Source organism: Hemicordylus capensis, chromosome 3 (genome assembly GCF_027244095.1).
Source record: "Hemicordylus capensis ecotype Gifberg chromosome 3, rHemCap1.1.pri, whole genome shotgun sequence".
Classification (NCBI taxonomy): domain Eukaryota; kingdom Metazoa; phylum Chordata; class Lepidosauria; order Squamata; family Cordylidae; genus Hemicordylus; species Hemicordylus capensis.
In genome coordinates, this window is record NC_069659.1 from 204,138,422 (window position 1) to 204,163,252 (window position 24,831).

The following is a 24,831-nucleotide window of genomic DNA, read 5'->3' on the forward strand; positions in this document are numbered from 1 at the left end:
AGTATGGTTGGACCTCTGGCATAGCTCTCACCTTCCTCAGAGCACACCAGCCCCACAACCATGCCACCCCCCTCACTGGGGGTATTATTATTATTATTATTATTATTATCATCATCATTATTATTATTATTTTACATTTATATCCCACTCTTCCTCCAAGGAGCCCAGAGTACTACATACTTGAGTTTCTTTTTCACAACAACTCTGTGAAGTAGGTTAAGCTGAGAGAGAAGTGACTGGCCCAGAGTCACCCAGCTAGTTTCATGGTTGAATGGGGATTTGAACTCGGATCTCCCCGATCCTAGTCCAGCACTCTAACCACTACACCACGCTGGCTCTTTTATATTACTGGATGATTCTGTTTTTACTTATTGATTATTCTGCCCAGTTAGATTGTATACCCAAAAGGAGATAAGGTACCACTAAGTCCAGGATGATGCCAGGATGGATATCAGGTAATGTCAAGGAAGCTATAAAAGGGAAGAAGACTTCTTTTCGAAATTGGAAGGCCTGTCCAAATGAAGATAACAGAAGGGAATACAAACTCTGGCAAATGAAATGCAAGGTGACAATTAATGACAAATGTTTTTGCAAATGTGATCTTAAATTTTACATCCATTTAGAGATCATCAATAACAATAACTTATCGTACAAGATTGTAGTAAGGATTACTGTACTGTTATACATACAGCTTTCTGAGCACTCCTAAAGTGCTATTAAAATACATTCTTATTGTTGTTAAATCTTATAATTAACCAACTCAATCAGCCTAAAAGAAATACAGAAAATTCACAAATCTCTCAATACAAAACAGATTGTTCACAAATCTTGACCTCTCCAACATTCTAGATTTTCAAGGACTTTTCATGTAGTTTCTAAAAGAAGCCTTTGAAATTCCCATTGAGAAAATGCTTAGTCTCAGTCTTAATAGTGATGCTGCGACTGCAGCACGATTAAACTCTCCCTCTAGCAGCTGTTGCCCGTTGGTCATTTTTTAGCCTACTTTCCAATAGGCTTATTAGATCACCCTGCATTGTGTGTGCCCATGTGTGTTGCCCCCACCTCAACTTCACAATACCTGGACCAATATGAACCAAATCAGGTACAGTTGTAGGGACACACAGAGACACCTCAACAGCATAGTTTGTGATTATGTCATCCTCTCCAGTTCAAGATGGTAGACGAGTGACTGTTTGAGGTGCAAGTAGGCTAACTTGTGGACTGTCTAACTGAGTTGAACCAAATTAAGTGCATTTGTAGTGAGTGACACCTCATTGGTGTAGTTTGTGAAGATGCCCACCCTGATTCAAGATGGCAGATACGTAAACTTTTGAGGTGCAAGTGGAGATTGGAGCAGTGTGGCCTACCACCCATTCTCTTGAACCTTGCCTGACATGGATTATGCTATCTGGCAGGGAAGTTGTTATAGAAGGCCTAGTAGAGATCATAAATGCTTCTCTGAGGGAGGGCAGGATGCCTCCTTGCCTTAAGGAGGCAATTATTAGACCTCTTTTGAAGAAGCCTGCATTGGATCCCTCAGAGTTAAGCAACTATAGGCCTGTCTCCAACCTTCCGTGATTGGGCAAGGTAATTGAGAGGGTGGTGGCCTCCCAACTCCAGGCAGTCTTGGATGAAACTGATTGTCTAGACCTGTTTCAGACTGGCTTTCAGGTGGACTATGGAGTGGAGACTGCCTTGGTCGGCCTGATGAATGATCTCCAATTGAGAATTGACAGAGGAAGTGTGACTCTGTTGGTCCTTTTGGACCTCTTGGCAGCTTTCGATTCTATTGATGATAGTATTCAACTGGAACATCTGAGGGGGTTGGGGGTGAGAGGCACTGCTTTGCAGTGGTCCCACTCCTACCTCACAGGCAGATTCCAGATGGTGTCCCTCGGGACTTCAAAATCTGAACTTCGGTATGATGTCCCTCAGGGCTACATATTGTCTCCGATGTTGTTTAACATCTAAATGAAACTGCTGGGAGAGATCATCAGGAGATTTGGTGCAGGGTGTTATCAATATGCTGATGACACACACATCTTTTTCTCCATGCCATCATCATCAGGAGAAGATATTTTTGATTGATTGATTGATTGATTGCTTAAGTGCCATCAAGTTGGTGGCGATTCTTAGTGACCACATAGATAGATTCTCTCCAGGATGATTGGTCTTTAACTTGTCCTTTAAGGTCTCTCAGTGGTGCATTCATTGCTGTAGTACTCTCTAGCCCATCCACCTTGCTGCTGGTCATCCTCTTCTTCTCTTTTCTTCAACTTTTCCCAGCATTATGGACTTCTCAAGCGAGCTGGATCTTCACATAATGTGTCCGAAGTATGATAGTTTGAGCCTGGTCATTTTTGCTTCAAGTGAAAATTCTAGATTGATTTGTTCTACGATCCATTTGTTTGTTTTCCTGGCTGTCCATGGTATCCTCAAAGGTCTTCTCCAGCACCAAAGTTCAAAAGTGTCAGTGCTTTTTCTGTCTTGCTTCTTCAGAGTCCAGCTTGCACATCCATAGAGTGTCATGGGAAAAATCATTGTCCAAATGATTCTAATCATTGTAGGTATAGACATGTCATGGCATCTAAATATCCATTCCAAGGCCTTCATTGCAACCCTACCAAGTGCTAGTCTGCAGCGTATTTCTTGACTGCTGGATCCTTTACTGTTGACGGTCAATCCTAAAAGGCAGAAGCTATCCACCACTTCAGCGCCTTCATTGTCAATTCTGAGGCTGGTTGCTGTACCCGTTGTCATTAGTTTAGTCTTCTTTACATTTAGTTGTCGTCCCATTTTTTCACTGTGCTCCTTAACTTTCATTACTAGAGCTTGCAGATCATCCACATTCTCAGATATCAGAGTGGTGTCATCAGCGTAGCACAGGTTACAGATGTTTCTTCCTCCAACTTTAAAACCACACTCATTTTCTTCCAATCCAGATTCTCTCAGTATATGTTCAGCATATAAATTGAATAAAGATGGCGAAAGTATACAGCCTTGTCTTGCTCCTTTGCCGATCTGGAACCAGTCTATTTCACCATGTTCTGTCCTGTGTATAGGTTTCTCATGAGAACAATGCAATGTTCTGGGATGCCCATTTTCCTAAGTATATTCCACAGCTTGACATGGTTGACACAATAAAAAGCTTTTCTGTAGTCAATAAAGGACATATTGACTTCTTTTTGGTATTCTTTGGCTTTCTCAATTATCCAGTGTGCAGCAGCAATGATGTCTCTTGTTCCTCGGTCTTTTCTGAAACCGGCTTGAACATCCAGCATTTCCCTTTCCATGTAGGGCTCTAATCTGCGTTGGATGAGCCTAAGCATTATTTTGCTAGCATGTGAAATTAAGGATATTGTGTCATGGTTTGCATAACCTCTCTAGATGCCTGCCTGGAGGCAGTGATGGGCTGGATGAGAGATAACAAGCTGAGACTGAATCCAGATACGATGGAGCTACTAATTGTGCGGGGTTGGAACTCAGGAGATGATTTTGATCTGCCAGTTCTGGATGTGGTCACACTTCCCCAGAAGGAACAGGTACATAGTCTGGGGGTGCTTCTTGACACAAACTTCTCCCTGGTGTCCCTGGTTGAGGTAGTGGCCAGAGGTGCCTTTTATGAGCTTTGGCTGATATTCCAGCTGCATCCATTTCTTGAGATAAATGATCTCAGAACAGTAGTACATCTGCTGGTCACCTCCAGACGTGACTCGTGCAATGCGCTGTATGTGGGGCTGCCTTTGTATGTAGTCTAGAAACGGCAGTTGGTCCAGAATGCAGCAGCCAGGTTGGTCTCCGGGTCATCTCGGAGAGACCATACCACTCCTATCTTAAAAGATCTACACTGGTTGCCGATAGGTTTCTGGGCAAAATACAGGGTCTTGGTTATAGTCTATAAAGCCCAAAACACCTTGGGCCCTGGGTATTAAAGAGAACGTCTTCTTCGCTATGAACCACACCACCCATTGAGATCATCAAGAGAAGTTCATCTGCAGTGCCACCGGCTCGTCTGGTGGCTGCTCAGGGATGGGCCTTCTCCATTGCTGCCCCAAAACTTTGGAACATGCTCCCTGCTGAAATAAGAGCTTCCCCATCTCTTACAACTTTTAAAAAGGCAGTCAAGACACATTTGTTCACCCAGGCTTTTAATACTGTTTTAATAGTTTAATGGTTTTTAATAGTTTTAACACTTTAAAAAAATTTTAAATTGTTGTAATGGTTTAACCTTTTTATTTGTTGTTTTATTGTATTGTTGTAAACTGCCCAGAGACTTGCATTTTGGGTGGTATACAAATATGTTAAATAAATAAATAAGAACATAAGAACAGCCCTGCTGGATCAGTCTCAAGGCCCATCTAGTGCAGCATCCTGTTTCAATAAAAATAAGTGGACTAACTTGTGAACCACTTAACCGATTTGAACCAAATTTGCTACAGCTATAGGGACACACAGGGATACCTCAACTACATAGTTTGTGATGTCATCCATCTCAATTCAAGATGGCAGACATGTGAACTCTTGAGGTGCAAGTGCACTAACTTGAGGACTGTCTAACTTATTTGAACCAAATTTGGTACAGTTGTAGTGAGTGACACACAGGGACACCTCAATGGTGTAGTTTGTAATGATGTCATCTACCCCAATCCAAGATGGTGGACATGTGAACATTTGAGGTGCAAGAGACCTAACTTGTGGACCTTGATTTGAACTAAATTCAGTCCAGTGTAGAGAAAGTGAAAGGTAAGTAGGCAGATTAATTTTTACTAGACCAACTTGTCTTTCTTGACATTACAGAAGTTGACACAGGTTGATCTTGTATCGTAGCTCCAGATCTAGGTCTTGCAGCTGTTTCAGGAATCCTCTGTTTGGAGAGATGGCCCGATGCTGGAGGACCCTTTCAATTGCATCAGCCAATGAGAAGTTATGGCAGATCATGAGGTATGCTAGGACCAGGGTGGCTGATCTGCTTTTCCCTAGAATGCAGTGAACCAGGATCTTTCCTAAATAAAAATGATATAAAATATAGTATGAACATTGAGCCATTCCAGCCTATCAAAGAAAGTTGCAATGGGGCATTTGGGTGTTAAGACCATAAGAACAGCTCTGCAAAAAAGGTCATCAGAACATAAGATCAGCCCTGCAGGATCAGGCCCAAGGCCTATCTAGTCCAGCGTCCTGTTTCACATAGTGGCTCACCAGATGCCTCTGAGAAGCCCACAGGCAAGAGGTGGGCCCTCTCTCTTGCTGTTGCTATTCTGCAATTGGTATTCAGGGGCATTCTACCTCTGAGGTTGGAGGTGGCCTATAACCCTCAAGCTCGTAGCCTTTGATAGACCTGTCCTCCATGAATTTGTCTAAGCTGCTCTAAAGCCATCTGGTGACTGTCATCACACCTTGCAGCAGAGAACTCCATAGATTAATAATGTGCTGTGTGAAAAAGTACAGTACTTTCTTTTGTTGGTCCTAAATTTCCTGGCATTCAGTTTCATGGGATTACCCCTGGTTCTAGGGTTTGAGAGAGGGAGAAAAAATTATCTCTGTCCCCAATCTCTGCTCCATGCATAATTTTATACTCTTCTATCATGTCTGCCCTTAGTTGCCTCTTTTCCAAACTAAAGAGCCACAGATGCTGTAGCCTTGCCTCATAAGGAAGATGCTCCAGCCCCTTGATCATCTTGGTTGCCCTCTTTTGCACTTTTCCCAGTTCTACAGTGTCCATCTTAAGATATGGTGCCCAGAACTGTACGCAGTACTCCAAATGTGGCCACACCATAGATTTGTATAAGGGCATTATAATATTAGCATTTTTATTTTCAATCCCCTTCCTAATGATCCCTAGCATGGAATTTGCCATTTCTACAGCTGCCACACACTGAGTCGACATATACAGTGAGCTGTCCACCCCGCCTGCCCCACCCCCACAATATTTCTCTCCTGGTCAGTCACTGACAGCTCAGACCCCATCAAAGTATATGAGAAGTTGGGACTTTTTGCCCCAATATGCATCACTTTATACTTGTTAACGTTGAACCGCATCTGCCATTTTGTCGCAGGTCTGTTTCCCAAAGAAAATTATACAGCTTAGTATTTATGCAGATGTGCTTATTTTGTAGAATTTGATTGTACTGTCATTTTTTTCTGCTAAAAGGGGGCTTTACCCCCCCCCCCGAGTGATGTGTAAGAAAAGAAAAGCATTCCAAGGGGCTGGATTCTGGACACATTTGCCAAGACAATGAATTCCATGATCTCTTTTCAGTTATTGATGCTCATCTTTAGAACATCATCATCTCTGGACAAAGAGATGGCAACTCTGGTTGTTCCTTGGTAACAAGAAACTAGGAATAGTGAACTGGCTAGAGAAGAAGCAAAGGATACATATCAATGTATATATTAATGTGAGCAGTGGGTCCATTGAGGAAGTGTGTTCACCAGGGCTGGCCAGCCCACCTGCTAAGGGAGCTCAGCGCCCGCTTAGGGCACAAAGTGGGCAGGGATGACAGCCTGGGTCATGTGAGACCCAGCATTGGCCACCCATTGACCCTTCCCCACAACCTCTACCCCTGCCCATGCTTTTGCAGCAGCATGGCGGGCAGGTGGGCAATGGGGAATACCTGCTCTCTCACCCATCCTACTCGCCACTGCAAAGCAGCAGGTGGAGGTGGCTGTGATGAGGAGGGCAGGCATGTGCTCCTTGCTGCCTGCCCAGCACCTCCACAACATTCCACCGTGGCGGAGGTTGCAGCCAGGAGGGCGGGCAGGCAATGGCAGTGGGGAGGAACCCGGGTGGATTAGGGTTACCCTTGAGCCAGCCATGGTGTTCACTGCATTTTGTACAACCAAACTATACGCCCTGAGCCATTTTTGGAAGGGCAGTATAGGAATTGAATAAATAAATAAATAAATAATAAACAATCTTACCTTTGAGACTGAATTTGGTGCAGGGGACTGGTTCTTCCTGTTTGGTCCTAGCTGGCACAGGGATCCCTGGCTAGCTGGCACAGGGATCTCACACGGTCAATTCCCACCCTACCCTCATCCTCCAGCAACTTTAAAAAGTTGGTTTTTAAAAAGCACAAGACAAAGAACCAAAATTCAACTGAATGATCATTCACGCTGCACCTTTAAAAGGAGGGAAATTCCAGAAAGCCCACCTGATGTACAGTATCAGTATTCAAGTAGCTGAAGCCATGTATTAATTACATTATGAAAGCAGGGGCTGGTGGCATAACGATGTGGAGGAAAATGCAGCAACTCCCATTTTCAGGTATGTCTGTATGCACCCAAAGTTAGAATTTCAAGTTGGGAAATTCACAAGTGTTGTCAGCTCAGACAATGGTCACAGATCCAATCCCCCATGCTGAACTATAACTAAGGGCCTGTATGCATATCTGACCCACGTATTGCCCTTTTCTTTCCCAGGCATGCAGGCACATACACACATCTTTATGCCCCCTTTACGCCTCCTCTCCATCCCATCAAGTTCTGCTCTTTTCCTAGCTTCTAATGCTACTAGGCTACCAATATATTAAGTCTTCTTCCTCCTGTGACAATGGTTGCTGCTTTCCTGTCTGGTGTCGAGAGAATCCTGACTTGCCCTCTGGAATTTCAAAGGGGGCCAGGGCCAGAATTGGTGGGCCTTTACGTTTGGAAACTCCCAGATCACATCACCACTGCAGGCTGCTTATTTGGGAGCTCTGCTCCATAGGTTGTTTCAGGTTATGATTAATTTTGTCCTATCATTGAGGTCTACTGGTCAAGGGTTTGAGTGATAAGGTTGAAGCTCTGCACAGACAACAGCTTTTCAGAGACTCAGGGCAGAATTGTCAGGCTGTCATGTCTGCAAGCACCTCTCCCCATAGATGAATGAGTGAAACTGTGTCTTCTGTGCAGTGTTTCCATCTGGACAAGCACTCACCATTTGGTGCACTTAGTACTTCATGGATATATTTTGAAGCAGGATGAAAATGTATGCTAAGGTCAAAGTCTGTGGAGTCTTCTGCTGCTATTCCATAGTAATGGATTTCCTTGCCATAGAAGTCTTGGCTTCCTTTGCTTCCCCAGGCAGCATGTGCTGCATTCAGTACATGGGTGATGCCACATTTCCTCAGTTCTTCCTTGTTGTGTGCAACCACACTAACAGGAAAGAGAAATGAAAGTGGGTAGGTCAGTGAAAGAGTGCAGTGTAACCGAATTTCACAGCTATCTTAATGGGGCGTAAGTAAATGAACATCCCCTCCTTTCCCAAGCAGTGAGACGTCCCAGGGGCCCTGCTAATAGGTTTGCCAACATTACGTTACCCGAACTCGGGACACGGGGGGAGTCGGGGGGAGTCTTGGGGGCAGGGCCACCTGGGGCGGGACTTGGTGCTAGGTGGAAAGGGCGCAGCCAGGTCCTCTGGAGCCAGCTGCTGGGTGGGCGTGCTTACTGGTGGTGGCTGTCACTGCGCAGTGGTGGCGGTGTGGGGAGCTCTGCCTGCCTCCCAAACTATGACAGTCGAAGTCAGGGTGGGGTGGGTGTGCTGGAGGCAGGCGGGAGAGATGGTGAAAGAGCCCCTCACTCGGCCTGCCTACCTCCCAAATGAGGCAGGCCAAGCCTATTTCAGGCATATGCATTCAAAGTTGTTTTTTGTTTAAGTAAAAGAAGAAGAAAAAGCCAAAAAGTGGGAGAAATTGAGTCCTGAACGGGACGAGCATTTCTCCCCGGGAAATAGGGACAGCCCGCCGCGCAATGTAGGACAGTTGGCATCCCTGCCTGCTACAGAAAGCCTGGGAAAATCAAAACAAAAGGACCAATTCTGAGGGAACTGCATATACACACCAGCAGGAGAAGAAAAAGCTTTTTCTGTTGGTTTGTTCCAGATGGTGACTTAAAATAGCTTCACAACATATAGGTTTGGTGTGCGTTTGTATGATCTGGGTTTTGACAGTGTCTTGCATATGGGAACAGCAAGGTGCTGTTTGCACAGCCACAGGCTGTATTCAGATCTTATCTTGACATTTCAGGTTTAAAACATTGTATGCCTGTTACAAAAAAGTAGCTGGTTTTTTAAGTTTTGAAAACAATATTTGGGCTTCCTGGGTTTACTCAGAAGTAAACCATTAAGTTGAATGGGCTTCCTCACAAGTAAGAGTGCATAGGATTGCACAGAGGCAGACTATTTTTCACCTTTTTTTTTTAACCCTAACCCAGTACTCTTACACAAATCGTGGTGCTGAATCCTACACAAATCTGTGGGGGGGGCAGGTTTCAGAGGGGTCCACCCAGTGACGTGACTGTAGGAAGACCAAGGTGAGGGGGCACCTCCCCACCCATGCCCAGCTGCAGCGGGGAGGCATGGTGGACAGCGAGCCCATTAGTCAAGGGAAGAGAGAAGCAAGAAAGTTGGCCATGTACAAATTCACCACAGGAGAAGAGGTGAGGGAAAGCTGTCAATCTCCCACCCCCTCCTCTCCTCAATCTCTCTTTCTCTGGGAGGAAGTGGTGTTAAATCCAACGACAGCTTCAAATCATTAGGCTGTGGGATTTTACACCACCTTCTCCTGCAGTCAGGAAAGCACCCAGAAGTGCCCTGAGGAAGCAGCTGGCTGAGAAGCTGCTGGGGAAATGGAAGGCCATAGCCAGGGAGGCTGGAGAAAGCAGGAAGATCCCTGCCTGTGAGTAATAAGATAGCAACCAGTTCAGTTAGACGCGTAAGGGGAGTTATTTTCCTTTATTGTATTGCTTGAATCTGCATTGCCGGGTTAATGAAACTTCTCTCTTACAGTCTGTTTTATGAAGAGACAGTTGTTCTTATTGCATATTTGTTTTTCTTTTAATCTAATAATAAACCTTTTTTGGTGAAGTGTGCTACTCTTCATTTTGGGTCTGCCTTAGTCACACGCCTTTGGAGGCCTAGGACTGCTCAGCCCTTCTATGGAGGATTTTGCCACTTTAACCACCACCACCACCCCGGAATCTTATGTGGAAAGAGTGGTTTGTCCCACATTTAAAATAAAGTGAATCTCACAGTGAGCCTACTGTGAATCTCCTGCAGTAAAGGATTTGCCCCAGTGAACTCCCCCCCCCCCGCCCCCGCGCTCTGGATCTGGTAGGAGCTATGACAATATCTCTCTTGTGCTGGCAGAGAAAGGAGGTTTTATCGATTAGTGAGAGGAAGTTCCACCCCCCCTCTCTGCTGGCCCCATCTTGCCTACTCATTCAAATTCCAGCAGTCAGGCTGCACCCTTTGTTTGCTAATGGACGAAACCAGCATCGGCTTCCTGAGAACAGCAATTGTGGTCCCAAAGCTGCACCTTTATTTAGTTAACTCCAGCTAAATGCACAGCTCCCTTTTCTCCAGATTAAAATAGCAAACTGATCCCAGATTGTTTTCTCTGATCACTCCCATTAGCTGAAGGGCCTAAGCAAGTTGGTTTGGGATTCTCAGCTGTCAGGAGAATATCTCTGGACATTAGCTCTAATTGCTGGAATATCAGCCAGTCCTCTGGATATTAGCAAGCTGTCGGTCTAACACAGGATGGCCAACCAGCATCAGTAACCATAAAAGTAGAAGCCATTTTATCTTATACTTGCCATACATATTTACACAACAGATATGAATCCCTAAAACACTGCCATACCAGCTCAAAAAGATCTGGTGCCATTAGCCCACATTATTCAGCAAATAAAGCTGTATAAACCCACCATTATTAAGGGTTCTTTCACTAATTGTCATGCTATACTGCTCTACTATTAGAAAATAATGTTTTATTATTTCCACGACTGGGTGGGCGGGGCAGCAGGCAGGTGGATGGGGGAGGGACAGACTGGGTGAACTCATCTTAACCCTCAACAAGCACTTGACTGTTGCTGGGAGCATGGACTGCTCTCACAGACTATCCATACTTCGTGGCACAGTGCAGAGCTCTGGAGGCCAGGACAATGCATCCCATCCTCTGGATATCCCACAGTACACCATGCGACATGCACTATGCATTAGGGGATTACCCCAGGAGAAGGGCACTCTAGGTGCCCATCTCCGTGTCTGCTGTAGCCCTAGCAACCACACGATCCCAGAGCCTGGGTGAAGAGCTCACTCGTGCTCTTAACCCTGGTTAAGAGCTGGGTTTAAAAACTGGGTTAGATGGCGCTGCCCTGCCGGGATTGGGATATCCTGGTGGTTCTCATGCACAACCTAACCCAGGCTGGGCTTCCCTAGCCTGTGTTAGGGTGCACGTGTGAACAGCCTTAGTGACTTTTTAAAAAATATAAGTGGGATTCTGACAAATCTCTGCCTTTTGGATATTATATTATACTATTGCCTTTGAATAAGGATTTGCAGGACTTTCCTGAAAGGCTAATGCAATAGGGGGCACACTTTGAACAGATTATCTGGATAAGCTCTTGGTTAAGCTCCAGTATGGAGAATCAGTTCAGCTGACTTGAATTTCACCATGTGGCATCATTAGCACAGGACATTATTTGTGTCCTGTTGTGAACTGCTGCTTTAGCTTTGCTTGGCACTGCTTTCAAATTCTGAGCAGAAGGCTGCTGGATAATGTTTGCATACAGATTTAATAATCATTTTGTTGGGATGTGAAGGGCTGTGCATGCACACACATCACAGGGATAGTCACCACCCCTTCCTTTGAAATTCTGAAATAGGGCCTCTTTGTAACAAGCTGATTTTACACCACATCTTCTGTGTCTGTGGGATAAAAACAAGTTGCAGTAATAAAACTGCGGTTTAAATTTGTTTGTTTTTAACTTCAAATAAAGTTATATTTTAAAATAAATTTTAAATTTTAAATTATTAAATTAAAAATTAAAAACACATACAATGCAATATTACAATTCAAAGAAGAATGTGGGGGAAGGGCACCCAAAGAAATAAAAGCAGAGCATTTGATAACTGACCATCTACAACATCAAAATCATTCTTAAACAAATACATCTCTCCAAACTTGAGTAAACTGAATTGATCCCTTACTTCCATAATTCTTATCCTACTCTCCAGGGCATTTTTCACACCCGGATTTTAGTTCACATCTTCTCTGAAATGGAGGGGGTGCATTCACATATCAGCCAAATTTACCCCAAAGTCCCTGTGAGCTATTGGAGAGCACTTCACACAATTTGTGGTTTTTTAAATTGTGCATTAGAGTGTAGCCCAATTTATATTGGGTTAAAAAATCCACTTTTTTGTTGGTTTTGAGGGGCAACTTCGAACCCGTAGTAAAGCTTCTCATTAAACCAATGGCAAAGCCTGCAGTCTGGGAAAGCTCCAGTAGCTTATGAGATCACCCGGCATTCCGTGTGTGTGTCCGTGTGTGTATCCATCCGTGTGCGTGTGTATCCCATCAACTTCGCAACACCTGGACCAATATGAACCAAATTGGGTACGGTTGAAGGAACACATAGGGGTACCTCAGAGGCATAGTTCTTCTACTTCTCTACTTCTCCTTTTCATCTTCAGGAAATGTCACTCATTCTCTAAATGCCTGCCTACAGGCAGTAATGGGCTGGATGAGGGATAACAAATTGAAGCTGAATCCAAGCAAGATGGAGGTGCTCATTGTGGGGGCTCAGAATCTGAGGGGTGAGTTAGATCTTCCTGTGCTGGATGGGGTTACACGCGAAGAGAAGGAGCAGGTGTGCAGCTTGGGAGTACTCCTGGACCCAGGCCTCACCCTGGTATCTCAGGTGGAGGCCATAGCCAGGAGTGCTTTCTATCAGCTCCGGCTGATTCAACAGTTGCGCCCATTCCTTGAAGAGGATGACCTCAAAACAGTGGTGCATCAGCTGGTAACCTCCCGGTTTGACTATTGCAATGGGCTCTACATGGGGCGGCCTTTGTAAGTAGTAGTGTGCACGGACCGGTTCGGAGGCCATTCTACTGGCCTCCGAACCGGTCCGGACAAGGGGTGGTTTTGGTTTGGGAGGGTTAGGGTGGGGGGTTCCATTAAGGGCGGGGGGGCTTTACTCACCCCTCCCGCGCTTTGCTGCTTTGGCGCCATAATTCGTTTAAAAAATGCGCCACAGAATCGCTCTCCGCCTGCTCGCCGCTCCGGGGCTCCTTCTTGTCTTCAAAATCGGGCGGAAGGATACTTCCCTGCCGCCCCCGAAGCCCCCTCAAGCCATTTTAGCTCTTTAAATCTCGCCCCGGACAGAGTCCTATAGCGCTCGGGCAGGCGGCGGGGAGATGTCCGCCCGTCCGCCCGCCCCCTTCCCTGCCTTCTGCGCGTGCGTGCAGAAGGCTCCCTGCACTCTGAATAATTGGTATTTGTTGTTTCATTTCGAAGCAAAGAAGCCTCCATTGTCATTGACTCAGAAAACATTTCCAGGGAACATGCTGTATAAATACTACACTTCTAAGCATTCCAGTGGTTCCTGAAGCATATGGTACAGTCTCAATGCTGGAATAAGTTTACTTAAGAAAGATCTGACCCAATGCCTATTGGAAAACTGGAGAGATTCCATTGATCTAAATTGGCTTTGGGTTAAGAAGTAAGAACAGCTGCTGGATCAGGCCCAAGGCCTATCTAGTTCAGCATCTTGTTTCACACAGTGGATAGATAAATTACTTATTTCTAAAAGGAGATCTTGTTTTATGCAGCAGACACAATCAAGAGTCCTGGGTGTTTTCCAGACTATGAGATCTGCAACGCTTAAAGTGTTGCAAAGTGTAATGGAAGGAGGCAGCAGTTTGAAACCACGAGTGCAGCGATTCTCAGGCAGTATTATATGCAATGTGACAAGTCTATATGTCTATGTGTTTTGCCAGTCTATATTGCCAGTCTCTGCAGAAGTTTTTCTAGGCAGGGAGCTTCCATGTTCCACCTCTGGAATGCATCCTCCTCCTCCATTCTGGGCCAATGGAGTTGTAGAGGGAGAGGGGGATCACTGAAGTGACTGAAATTATTTTATTTCATTTCTTAATTTTATTTCTTATTTATTTATTTATTTATTTATTTATTTATTTTCTCAGTGCACTTGTGCAAATTCACCAGGAGGGGGAAGTGCTGTTTCAAAACACTGCAGGCTTGCACAAGGCGAGCAAAGATAGGTTTTTGGTTTTTTTTAAACATTTAATTTTTATTGATTTTTTTTTACACTAATAACAACCATAACAAACACAACAACAAGAATGGACTTCCCGCTCATCTCCTTCGTGAAATAACAAATCTAAAGTTTATCTTAAAGCTTTAAAAACAAACCATAAGCCTACCCCCCCTGCTCAACTCCAGAATCAGCTGTAAGATCTATATTAGAGGAACAATTCTTTAAAAACAATGAATAAAGTTTCCAATCTTCTTTGAAATGTTCCAAACTTTGAACTATTATCAGTATTTGATATCTCTAAATAATAACAACTATACACTATGATTTACCTTATCCTAATTAATCAAAAGAAAAAACATCAAAAAAACAAAAAAACAAACAAAAAAAGAACAACAACACACCTCTGGAAAACTTAGGGAGAGAAGAAATTAAACATTAAGAAAAAGAAGAGAAAGAAAAAAAAAGAAAGGAAAAAAAGGGATAATAAAAAAATAACAAACCATTAATCTACCCGACCCGCCTTTCAAATTAAAACTTTATAGACCCTAATCTTCTATCCATATTGTAAATTCTGCTATCACCACTCGACCCAAAATCTCTATCAAGCCTTCTCCCCAAATTCATTTGGTCTTTCACTTTAATACATATGTCAGTCTAGCCACCATCAAAACCTACCAATAAACACCACCCCATTATTTGCTTTAATTCATTGTATACCATGTCTCAGTAGGCCCCAGCCCTCCCACATATCTACCCCATGTCAAGACAAAAATGAAAGAAAGGAGGAGGGGAAGAAATAAAAAATAAATAATAAATAAAAATAAAATAAAAATACCCTCAACATCCCCTCATATCTCCAAAATCCAGCCTAGACATTTTTATACATCAGTATCAACTTTTTAAATAGAAAATTAAAAAAAAAAAAATTCAGTGGTGGAGAGGGAGGAGGTGGAGGGGAAGTGAGTGCTCCTCCAGTGAGGGCAAGCAATCTGAAGACACGGAGCGGGGTCTTCAGACGCGGAGCGGAGCGGGGTCTTCACGCGGAGCGGGCAATCTGAAGATGCGGTGCGGGGGGAACAGGCTTCCCGGGAGCAGGTCCGGTCTCTGTGTCCCCCACCCCACACGGGCAAGAGCAGTGACTCCTCTGGGACTGGCAGTCATGTAGTGACATGCCCGTACCGGTCCGGAGGCCATTCTACAGGCCTCCGGACTGGTCTGGACATGGGCAGTTCGGGGTTCAGACGGATTAGGAGGGGGTTCCTTTAAGGGCGGGGGAAGGTTTACTTACCCCTCCCGCCACTTTCCCCCCTCCGGCGCGCATATTCTCATTATTAATTGGGGCAGCAGGATACCTCTCTGCCGCCCCTTTCCCCGCTTGGCTGCAAAAGGCTTCAAGAAGCCTTTTGTGCGTGCACATGTCACGTGCGCTTCACATCTCCGTAATATGCATGCACAGCCACACAAGTGTGCGCACGTCGCAGAGACGTGAAGCGCGCATGCGATGTGCACATGCACCCCGCAGCCAAGAGGGGAAAGGGGCGGCAGGGAGGTATCCTGCCGCCCCAATTACTAACAAGAATACGTGCACCAGAGGGGGGGAAGCGGCGGGAGGGGTAAGTAAACCCTCCCCCGCCCTTAAAGGAACCCCCCACCTCAGTGCCAGACCACAGCTCCGCGGTTCCATGCACACCCCTACAGTCATGGGCTTTCCTTAACCCGGGCTGTTGTTGCCACTGCCGCTTCTTCTCCCTGTCAGTGCCGGGCTGGCAGTGGGGCTCCAGAAAAGCAGTGGCTTTGCAAGGAGGAGGAGGGGGTGCGTAAGGGAGGGAGGGCAGCCCGCACCCACGCAAGGAGACCTCTGGAAGGAGAGCAAAATTAGCCCGGTAAAATTATTTCATGGACGCACTGAGAGGGGCTGTAAAATCAACCAATCCTCACACTTCTTTTGTAATTGAGATGGCATGGAAGTAAATGATTAAGTTCAATGTGCTTCCTCTTCAGAAAAGTGCCAGGGAATGCACTTTCGGCAGGGAAAGGGGCGGAAGCAGGGGCATAAGTATAATAGGGCAAGGGGAGGCAGTTGTCTGGGGGCCCACTGCCTTGGGGGGCCCCCAGAGGCAAGTCACATGACTGACTCCCCCAGCTGCGCACCCGCCCGGGCCTCCTTCAGTTGTATTCATTCTCCGAAACTGATGTGAGTGTTAAGACCTGGAGCTACCAGAACAGCATGTCTTTCTCTAGTACCATTAAATGATGTGCATTGTCCACAGTATATAAAACCTTAAAAAAAATAATTTAGGATGGTGTTCTATTGTAGCACATAGGTGTTGTGTGTATGTATGTATGTAGATAGATCTAGGTCTAGATCTAGATCTGGATAAATTTTACTATGCTTTTTGTTACCACTATTCAGCCTCATTTAAGATTTCTTTACTTCATGAGCTGAGCTTTGGGGGGGCATTTTAAAATCTTGTCTCTGGGCCCACTCCAACCTGGCTACACCCCTGGGTGGAAGGGAGCCTCTTGCCCACTACCCACACCACCTGTGCCCACCCCCTCCCTTCCCCCACCCCAAAATAAAATAATAATAAATAAATAAATAAATAAATTTATTATGAAAATAACTGTCCACACTGCAACATGCTGCAAGCATAAAAAATGTGACAAGCCTCCCTACAACGGAAAAAAACCAGTTACTTTCCTGCTCATTTCTAATCCTGTCCTGCAACATTTTTGCCATGTTAAAGGGTAATTACAAAACAATTAAATCTGAAACAGAGCATGGAAAATATGAATGGTAACCTGCTGACAACGTATTGACACTGATGTCGTAACATGGGCAAAATGGAGGGGCATTTAGTGAACGTGTAACGAAACTGTTACAGTGCGTAAACTAGAAAATACCCTGTAAGAAAACACCTTAAGGCTAACAAATATATTGTGGCAGGAGCTGTCATAGAGAAGAGCCTATTTCATCAGATATAGGAAGTTATTTGTTCCTATTGGCATTGTTCAAGATTTGACTGACGTGATTTCCCCGATAGCTATCAATCCTTTTAAATACTCACATTAATTTAATAGTCCACTGGCACATAAATAAAAAGGTTCAACTTGAGGATATAACTCTTTGTTCAGAGAATAGGCAGTGGCAGCAGATATCAGAGGAGCTGAAATGATTTATTTAGCAAGCTGAACACTATCTATCTATCTATCTATCTATCTATCTATCTATCTATCTATCTATCAAATTTATAGACCACCCAAACTTTCGTCTCTGGGCGATTAACAATGATATGAACAATTCAAATACATATAAAAGGTTAAAACAAAATAACAATTTAAAATCAGTATAAAATTAAAACCTACAAATTTAAAAAGCTAAAAAGCTTGGGTGAAGAGATGGGTCTTGAGATTTTTTAAAAAATAGTCAGAGATGGGGAGGATTGCAACTCATTCATCATTACCCATACACGCCAGGAAAATAGGCATGTGCACGAACTGGTCCGGAGGCGATTCTAAAGGCCTCCTAACCGGTTCGAAGGCGGCGTTGGCTCGAAGGTTCAATGCTGGCAGGGGTGCCTCTTTAAAGGCAGGGGAGGGTGCACTTACCCCCACACACCTCTTTCCCCCTACCGGCGCTCCATTTTTAGTGAAATCCATGAGGCAGCAGTGTACCTCAGGCACACGCACAGGTGATACTTCCGGCTACTTCCAGCCAAGAACGGGGGAAGGGGCAGCAGGGAGGTACGCTACCGCCCCATGGATTTCACTAAAAACAGAGCGCAGTCGGGGGGAAAGTGGTGGGAGGGGTAAGTGAACCCTCCCCCACCCTTAAAGAGGCACCTCCACGGTTCCGTGCACATCACTACAGGACAAACCATCATTGTGAGGCAGTGTGGATATTAAAAATGCTTGCCATTATCAGTGTGTGGAGCAAATGCCTGGAAATTGTGGTAACAACTAAACCTAGTTTCTATTAAGTGTTTATAGGTGTGAAGCCCCAGGGAGTCAGACATGAGCCCTGTGCAGTTGTTCAACATCTCGGTAAATTGTAGAGGTAATGGAAGTGCACCAATTAGTCCTGCGCCCAATACCAAGGCACTCCATAGGCACACTCCCAACATCCCCAGGTTCAGTGTTTGAGGAGGGCAGTGCAGAATGTGTGGGGGGGAGGAGGTCACTTCCACCATGCCATTTAAAACCCTGGAACACCCAGGGTTCCAAATCATGTGGAGGAAGTGCCCTGAGTTCAATATTGCTCTCCTCAAACAAATGCTATAACTAAGAACACAGGCCGATGTGACCACAGAGCATATTGATGCCGGGATGTATAGCTAGCTGGTCCACTTACATTTGTCATCTAGGGTTTAGAACACTTGAAAAGGACTTTGAATAAAATAACATAAATTAACTGGAGGGAGCCCTCCAGAAGATTACTAAAAAGGGAGCATGGCTTGTGGGGGCAGGGGCAGAAAATGCTCACAAAATGTCCCCCTCACCATACTCTGGCTTGCCCTAGTACAAATTGGCCCTACCATTCTTGGCCTTAGTGGATAAGATAATAATTTGTGCAATATATATGAAAGAAAAAAGATATGGGGCGGTGTGGGGGGAGGAATTCTTGAGTCTGCCAATGTGTTGCCAGGGATATAATAAATCTGACAGAATGGGAGACAGATCAGGGTATAACTCAGGCACATTTGATAGAGTATATACTTTTGCTTCTGCAGAACACAAAATGCTCTTTTTGCAGACAGCTTTAATTATCCTGATTTCTCAACAATTTGCACAAGTAGACATGCCTGATGTATGGCTGGCCTGAAATCTCCACCTCCTTCTCTTGTCTAGTAATTATCAGGATTGCTGCCTTCATAGTTAGAGGATGTTGGCAGCTTGTGGTTTATTTGGAGATGTATGATCATATGCTGCAAAGAAGTGAAGTACTCTAACATTAAATGTATATATTTGCAGAGGGCGATTTTCTAGAAGCATCAGGTCAGCCAGCCTTGCACAGAGTGCTGTACTGAAATGTTAGTTAGAAATCAACTAGGGATCAATGTACCTGGGTTTAGAACACTTGGAAAGGGCTTTGAATAATTTAAATTAACTGGAGGGAGCCCCGCCCCAAAGATCACTAAAAAGGGAGCATGGCTTGTGGGGGCAGGGAAAGAAAATGCTCACAAAATGCCACCCCCCACTTTGGCTTGCTCTAGTACAACTTGGCCCTACCATTCCTGGCCTTAGTGGATAAGGTAATAATTTGTGAGATAGATAGATAGACAGACAGATAGATGAAACAAATCAGACACGTGGGGCGGGGCTGACATTTTGCACCAGATTTCAGAATGTTTATAAGAATTCAGAGTAATGGTTAGTTAATGGCCTCCTGCTGGGCATGAATATTTTGAAATTGTTTACTGACTGGAATTGTAAATTTGACTAACTGGATTATTTAACATGAATTTAGTGAATATTTTTACTATGCACAGTTGCTATTCTGTAGAAGATTTGGATTTTTCAATCAACCAAGCAATTTTGCTGGCACAAAAAGACCTGCTCTTGCAGTACAAATACCAGCCTGACCTTTGAGAAAGCAAGAGGGATCTACTACAGTGAAGAGCTGCAGCAGCTTCAAGGCCAGTTTGGATGGATAAATATAAACAGGACTTTGAGGTACAGTTTGGAATTGTGTGTGTTTGTTACAATTTTTTTTCCCCTTCTTTCAAGGAGCTCAGGGTGATGTACATGGCCCTATCCCCCCACTTTGCAACCCTGTAAATGAGATTAGGCTGAGAATGCCTGGCCCAAGACCCCTCAGTGAGCTTTAAAGTTGAGTGGGGACTTGAACCTGGATCTCCCTGATCACACTTGAACCTGGATCTCCCTGATCACACATATCAACTTATGCTTTATTTGGTTGGTATACATTCCACTTCAGGTATGATCACAATGATTAATATTTCAGACTTCTGGTAGCCCTACTGGATCTGACAAACAGGGCTGCATAAATGGACCAACATGTGGGCCCACACTGCCTATGCTACTGTTGCATTGAAAACAAAAGCAACATTGTTGTGCAAGAGCACTATTTCGCAAATGCCGGAAATTGCACAAATGCCATTGCACAACACTATGGCCATTATTTCCAGTGGCCATTGTGTCACAGGTCTGCAGCAGTGCAGAAACTGCCCGTGGGATATTGCATGGTATATGGGCCACTGAGTTTATTCTCCTCCAGTTTTCTAGCGCGTTGGGCACTTCTGATTTGATGCTGACCGGTGTGGCAAGGAAGCATACTGCCATCCCATGCCAGTGATTTTGCAGATAGCGCTGGAGGGCGAAACACAGTGGGGGAGGGGGAGAGCACCCACCCTGCTCCTTAAAGGTAACCCCCACGGCTGCCAAACCAGCTGTCTGCAGTTCCATGCACATCTGTATGGAGCTGTTCCCTGTAGTGCTCCCTGCCTTGCCCTCTCGACCCCACCAGGACCCAACCAGCCTGGACCCTTTTCATCCCTGCCATCCCCTGAAGGGAACAGAAGCCCCACAGGAGGGATGCCACACCCTCCTCTAGACTTCACAGTGCCACACAGGCAACCAGGTAACATGGCGACGTCCCGACAATCATCATTGTTCAGATGTGTGAACAAGCCTAACTCAGAAGTTTGTATAGGGGTCAACAGAGATTGCTTAACCTGGATTAGCCTATCAGTTAAGGAGTCTCACTGAGCAGTCCCTTGTAATTTAGTCCTAAAATGTACAGGACAGTCTCTGTGTGCGAATTCATGGCTCAGCCTGGCTTTCCTGATGTTATCTAACTAGCTGTCCTGTCTTGTGGCTTATTTGGGTCACAATGAAATTGTATGACAACCTTTAAAAAAAAAATCTCTTTTAGTTCAGCTCGCCTGGCAGGCATTGCTTTAATGAGTTTTGCACAAAGGCTGTGGAATGTCCTCAGATTACCCCTCTTCACTCTACCCGGAGGCAATGGCCCTTAAGATCCAACCGGACTATGGGAATCCCAAGAAATACTGGCTTCCCTGTTTTATGGTGTTTATCAGTCTCCATTTAAATTCCCCATCTAAACTGCCCTGCGAGCTTCTATTTGCTCTGCAGTGGGGGGTGGGGATGGTTACTATATTCTTTCCTCTGAAGAGCGAATAACAGGAACTTTTTGTGAGGGCAGATTGAGACGCGGAGAATGGTAAAGGGGTTAAACACTCCTCCCTCCCCCTCCAACACCACTGCTCCGATCTCATTTGGAATCACCCACAACTGTGGGAAATGTAGCCATAGATGTCCCACATCATGTATTGTTTGGCCTTATTCATTTCACGACTTTACATTAGGCCTCATGCTGGAATGATTCAGTGGATATTCATTTCTAATCCTAATTAAATACAGCCCAGTAGCCACTGTACTCTGGATATGGCAAAGAGTTGCAGGAGGTATGGTTGTGTACTGTCAGGACAAAACTCTTATTTCTTCTTTGTTGTCTCTCTGATTCACACATGAGTTGAGTTTGCGCAAGAAGGTTGTGGAGCTGTACAAATTTGTGGTTCTCAGTCAGGTTGCACAATTGCTAGTGGAAGACCTTCCCTGGGACCTATACAAGGTTATGCAACAAATGTTGTGCAACAGTATTGTGTAACAATGTTGTGCAATGAGTATTGTGCAACTTGTCAATATCTTTGGCTAGTGCAAGGTCTAATCTCGAGCAGACATTCCTTTGTTTGCACAATGTCCTTGAGCTACGTCCAAAAGCTTGGCAGAACAGCATTACGTTATTACCACACTTGTCTGGAATGCAAGCCTCCGATGAAGCAGAATTCATCTGAGCAACATCCTTCCTCAAGCGCACTTCCTTAGTTAGGATGTCAGGATGTCAAGTGCTGTGTTTAAGGATATCAAGTACAGACTTGGTACAGATAGCACTCCATAGGAGTATGCTGTCAAAAAGGTACAGAGCAGGGTAAAATCATAAAAGAGCATTATGTATGGATAATGTTTGGAAATGGTATTTGCATAGATCAGTGAAACACAAGCTCTGTTGAGGCATTATTGTAGCCATATACAGATATTTACACATTTTACAATGTAACCTAGTGGCAAGCCCCACCCCTGTGCTGATTAAGCATGTACCCTTGCCTTCCATGAGTACAGTGATTGTTGACTCGAAATAGACAACTGCTATCCTTGGAAAGAGATCCTCCTCATGATTAGGAAGAAACATTGACACCCCAGCAGTCCTAATCACAGGCAAGATTTCTCCCTGAGTACGGTGTTTGTCTCTTCATACAAATGCTGTGTTCATGGGCAGTGGGGAACAGGGTTACATAACACATCAGAAGGCATTTGCAGCATTGCAACTACATTGAGCCTGGTTACAACAGAAAAATTGTAAACTGACATTCAATCTGCATGCCTGAGAATCTCAACTTTGAAAGCAAAACATTATCTTGCAGAGATATTTTAAAATGGACGGGCAGAACGTTCCAATAGGTAGTGGACCTTCTGTACCCTGTCAGATTACTTATCTTACGCTCTGACCTTTTGAGTTTGCTCTCCTTGCCCATATACCCTTATCCACCTTTATCTACCTGCCAACACATCATTCCTCCTCCCAACTGAAAATTATTAAAATCATGTATCTCACTCAGAAAACACAGAGTATGCAAAACAGAAAGAGTTTGTGCACTGCTATATGAAGCTTTGTGATATGCATCATTTGGGTGTAGAGCCTAGGTTTTCTGGGTGCAGAAAAGTAGGTTCCCTTAACAGAGAAGCTCTTTTGGCACAGAAATGTGTAGCTGTGGGGGTAGTATTGTCTGTGCTGGAAAGCCAGTGTGGTGTGGTAGCTAGATTGTTGGGCTAGGACCGAGGAGACCAGTGGCATAGCCACAATTGCTTGAGGGCCTGCAATGAACCCAGGACACGGGTGCCCACAGGTGCTTGGGAGCCACTGCGCTTGCTGGCTCCCCTGCCCCCCCCCGGGTGCTTGCCCTCACCTTCACGGCCACCCCTTGTCACCATGCCGCTGTCACTTTGTAACCCCAATTCCATGTCGGCACAGCCCCGATCCCAGAAAGGACAGGAGGCCCATTTAAGCAGGCCTGTTCTCACTGGTAGTTGGGTCAAGGGCCGTGTTGGGTGATGAGTGAAGCAGGGTGGGGGCAAGCAGTGGGGGAGGGCAATGAGTGAAGGGTGGGAGGACTGTGAGTGAAGGGGAGTGGGCAAGAGCCACACTGTGGATTTTGCCCCCTGGCCACCTCCAATCTAGCTATGCCACCAAAGGAGCCCCAGACTGAATTCCCCACTCACTCATTTAGCCTGCTATGTGGCCTTGAGCCAGTCACCTACGCTCAGCCTGACTTATCTCACAGGGTTGCTGTGGTGATTAAATGTGTGTGTCTTGTGGGTGGGGGGACATCTTGCTATCCTGAGCTCCTCGGAGGAACAAAAGTCAAATCGATTCAAATACATTCCTTTCTCTCCTATCAGTCATGTATTAATACTGTACACACAGATTTTATAAAAGCACTTTCTGTTTTGAAGGCTGTGCTGAAATTCTCACTGCTGAGGAAAGACAAAGCAAAACAATGCCACGCTTGATCATAGCCAAAAGGCTGAGAAGCAAAACAATGGAAACAATTTTCAAATTCTGTCTCCATTGCGTACATATCTGTCCTTCATTTGCAACAAGTTTTACCCCCAGTTCTCACACAGCACTGCTGTAAAATAGCTTATTTTGACAAATCATCTCATGCTCAGCTAGTGATTTTGTTCCAGATAACACTTACATGTTGCCTATATAAAGATGGGGCCACACTTCATCTACTTCACGTAGTTCCATCCTGCAGCTGTCCAAAACATGCTCCAGCTCTTCCATGGAGGGTGTGGCAGATTTGAGAGTGTTCTTCATTGTGCAAAGGGTGGTAGTCATTTCAGAAACGAATCCTTTGGCTATCATATGATACTCAGACGGTCTCCTGATACTGTCATTGCAGAGGTCTGCTGAGCTACAGCTACTCTTCTGACATTTGACAGAGAGAAACAGGTGCACATCTTCTTGCTCTGTGCTTTATATCTCACAGACACATAACTAGTGGATAGAGCAACAGCAGAGAATATTGCAATAATATACTGCAGAAGCAAATGGCATTTTCTCTTTTTAGATATTCCAGATCCAGGGAATAAATGAAGCTTGCTGAAAATGGACAGATGTTGGTGTTTTTCAGAGACGTCAGGGTTTAAACTGAGAAACTCACAGCTTGAGGCTAGGTATTTGGGTCAAAACGGTGGAATGCAGGAGAGTTGTTACCAGAATCTTCTGCTTTCCTGCTTTGTTTTTGTTTTTAAACTTGAAGACCAAAGAAGTGGCGCAGGGAGGAAGGTGGTGTTTAACCCTTCCCTCTCATGCCACTTTCCCAGTTTAAATCATTTCCTGAAGCTGCTATTCGTTTTTCAGGGGATAACATTAGGCTTGCCACCCGTTCTTTATTTCAAAGAACAGTTCTTTATTTAGCATTAACATGTACCTGCTCTTTAGCAACTCAATAAAGAATGCAATTTGTTCTGTATTTTCAGCACTCTGAAGTAGGCCAGTCACTGACTGCAGTGCACACACAAGGAAGAAGAGGCTGGCTTCATGTTGCAAGCCTCTAGCAAGCAGTCTTCTTCAGCCCGGCAGGCTAGATAGTAGATTGCACTCTGGTACTAAAACTCCCATGACAAAGCTTATTTTTGGAGCCAAAAGTTCACATTTGCCCCTGCAGGTGATAGGAGGAG

General features: G+C 44.8%; 1 protein-coding gene across 1 annotated transcript; it reads right to left on the bottom strand.

The window, feature by feature from the left end:
* Nucleotides 1-671: 671 nt before the first annotated feature.
* LOC128348969 (dual specificity protein phosphatase 13-like) lies at nt 672-24,034 on the bottom strand. Its single transcript, XM_053304774.1, has 3 exons — nt 23,844-24,034; nt 7,919-8,136; nt 672-5,003 (listed from the first exon to the last, which is right to left on the bottom strand). The coding sequence occupies exons 1-3, from the start codon at nt 24,011-24,013 to the stop codon at nt 4,792-4,794; spliced, it is 600 nt and encodes a 199-aa protein (XP_053160749.1). The 5' UTR covers nt 24,014-24,034; the 3' UTR covers nt 672-4,791.
* Nucleotides 24,035-24,831: the final 797 nt, after the last annotated feature.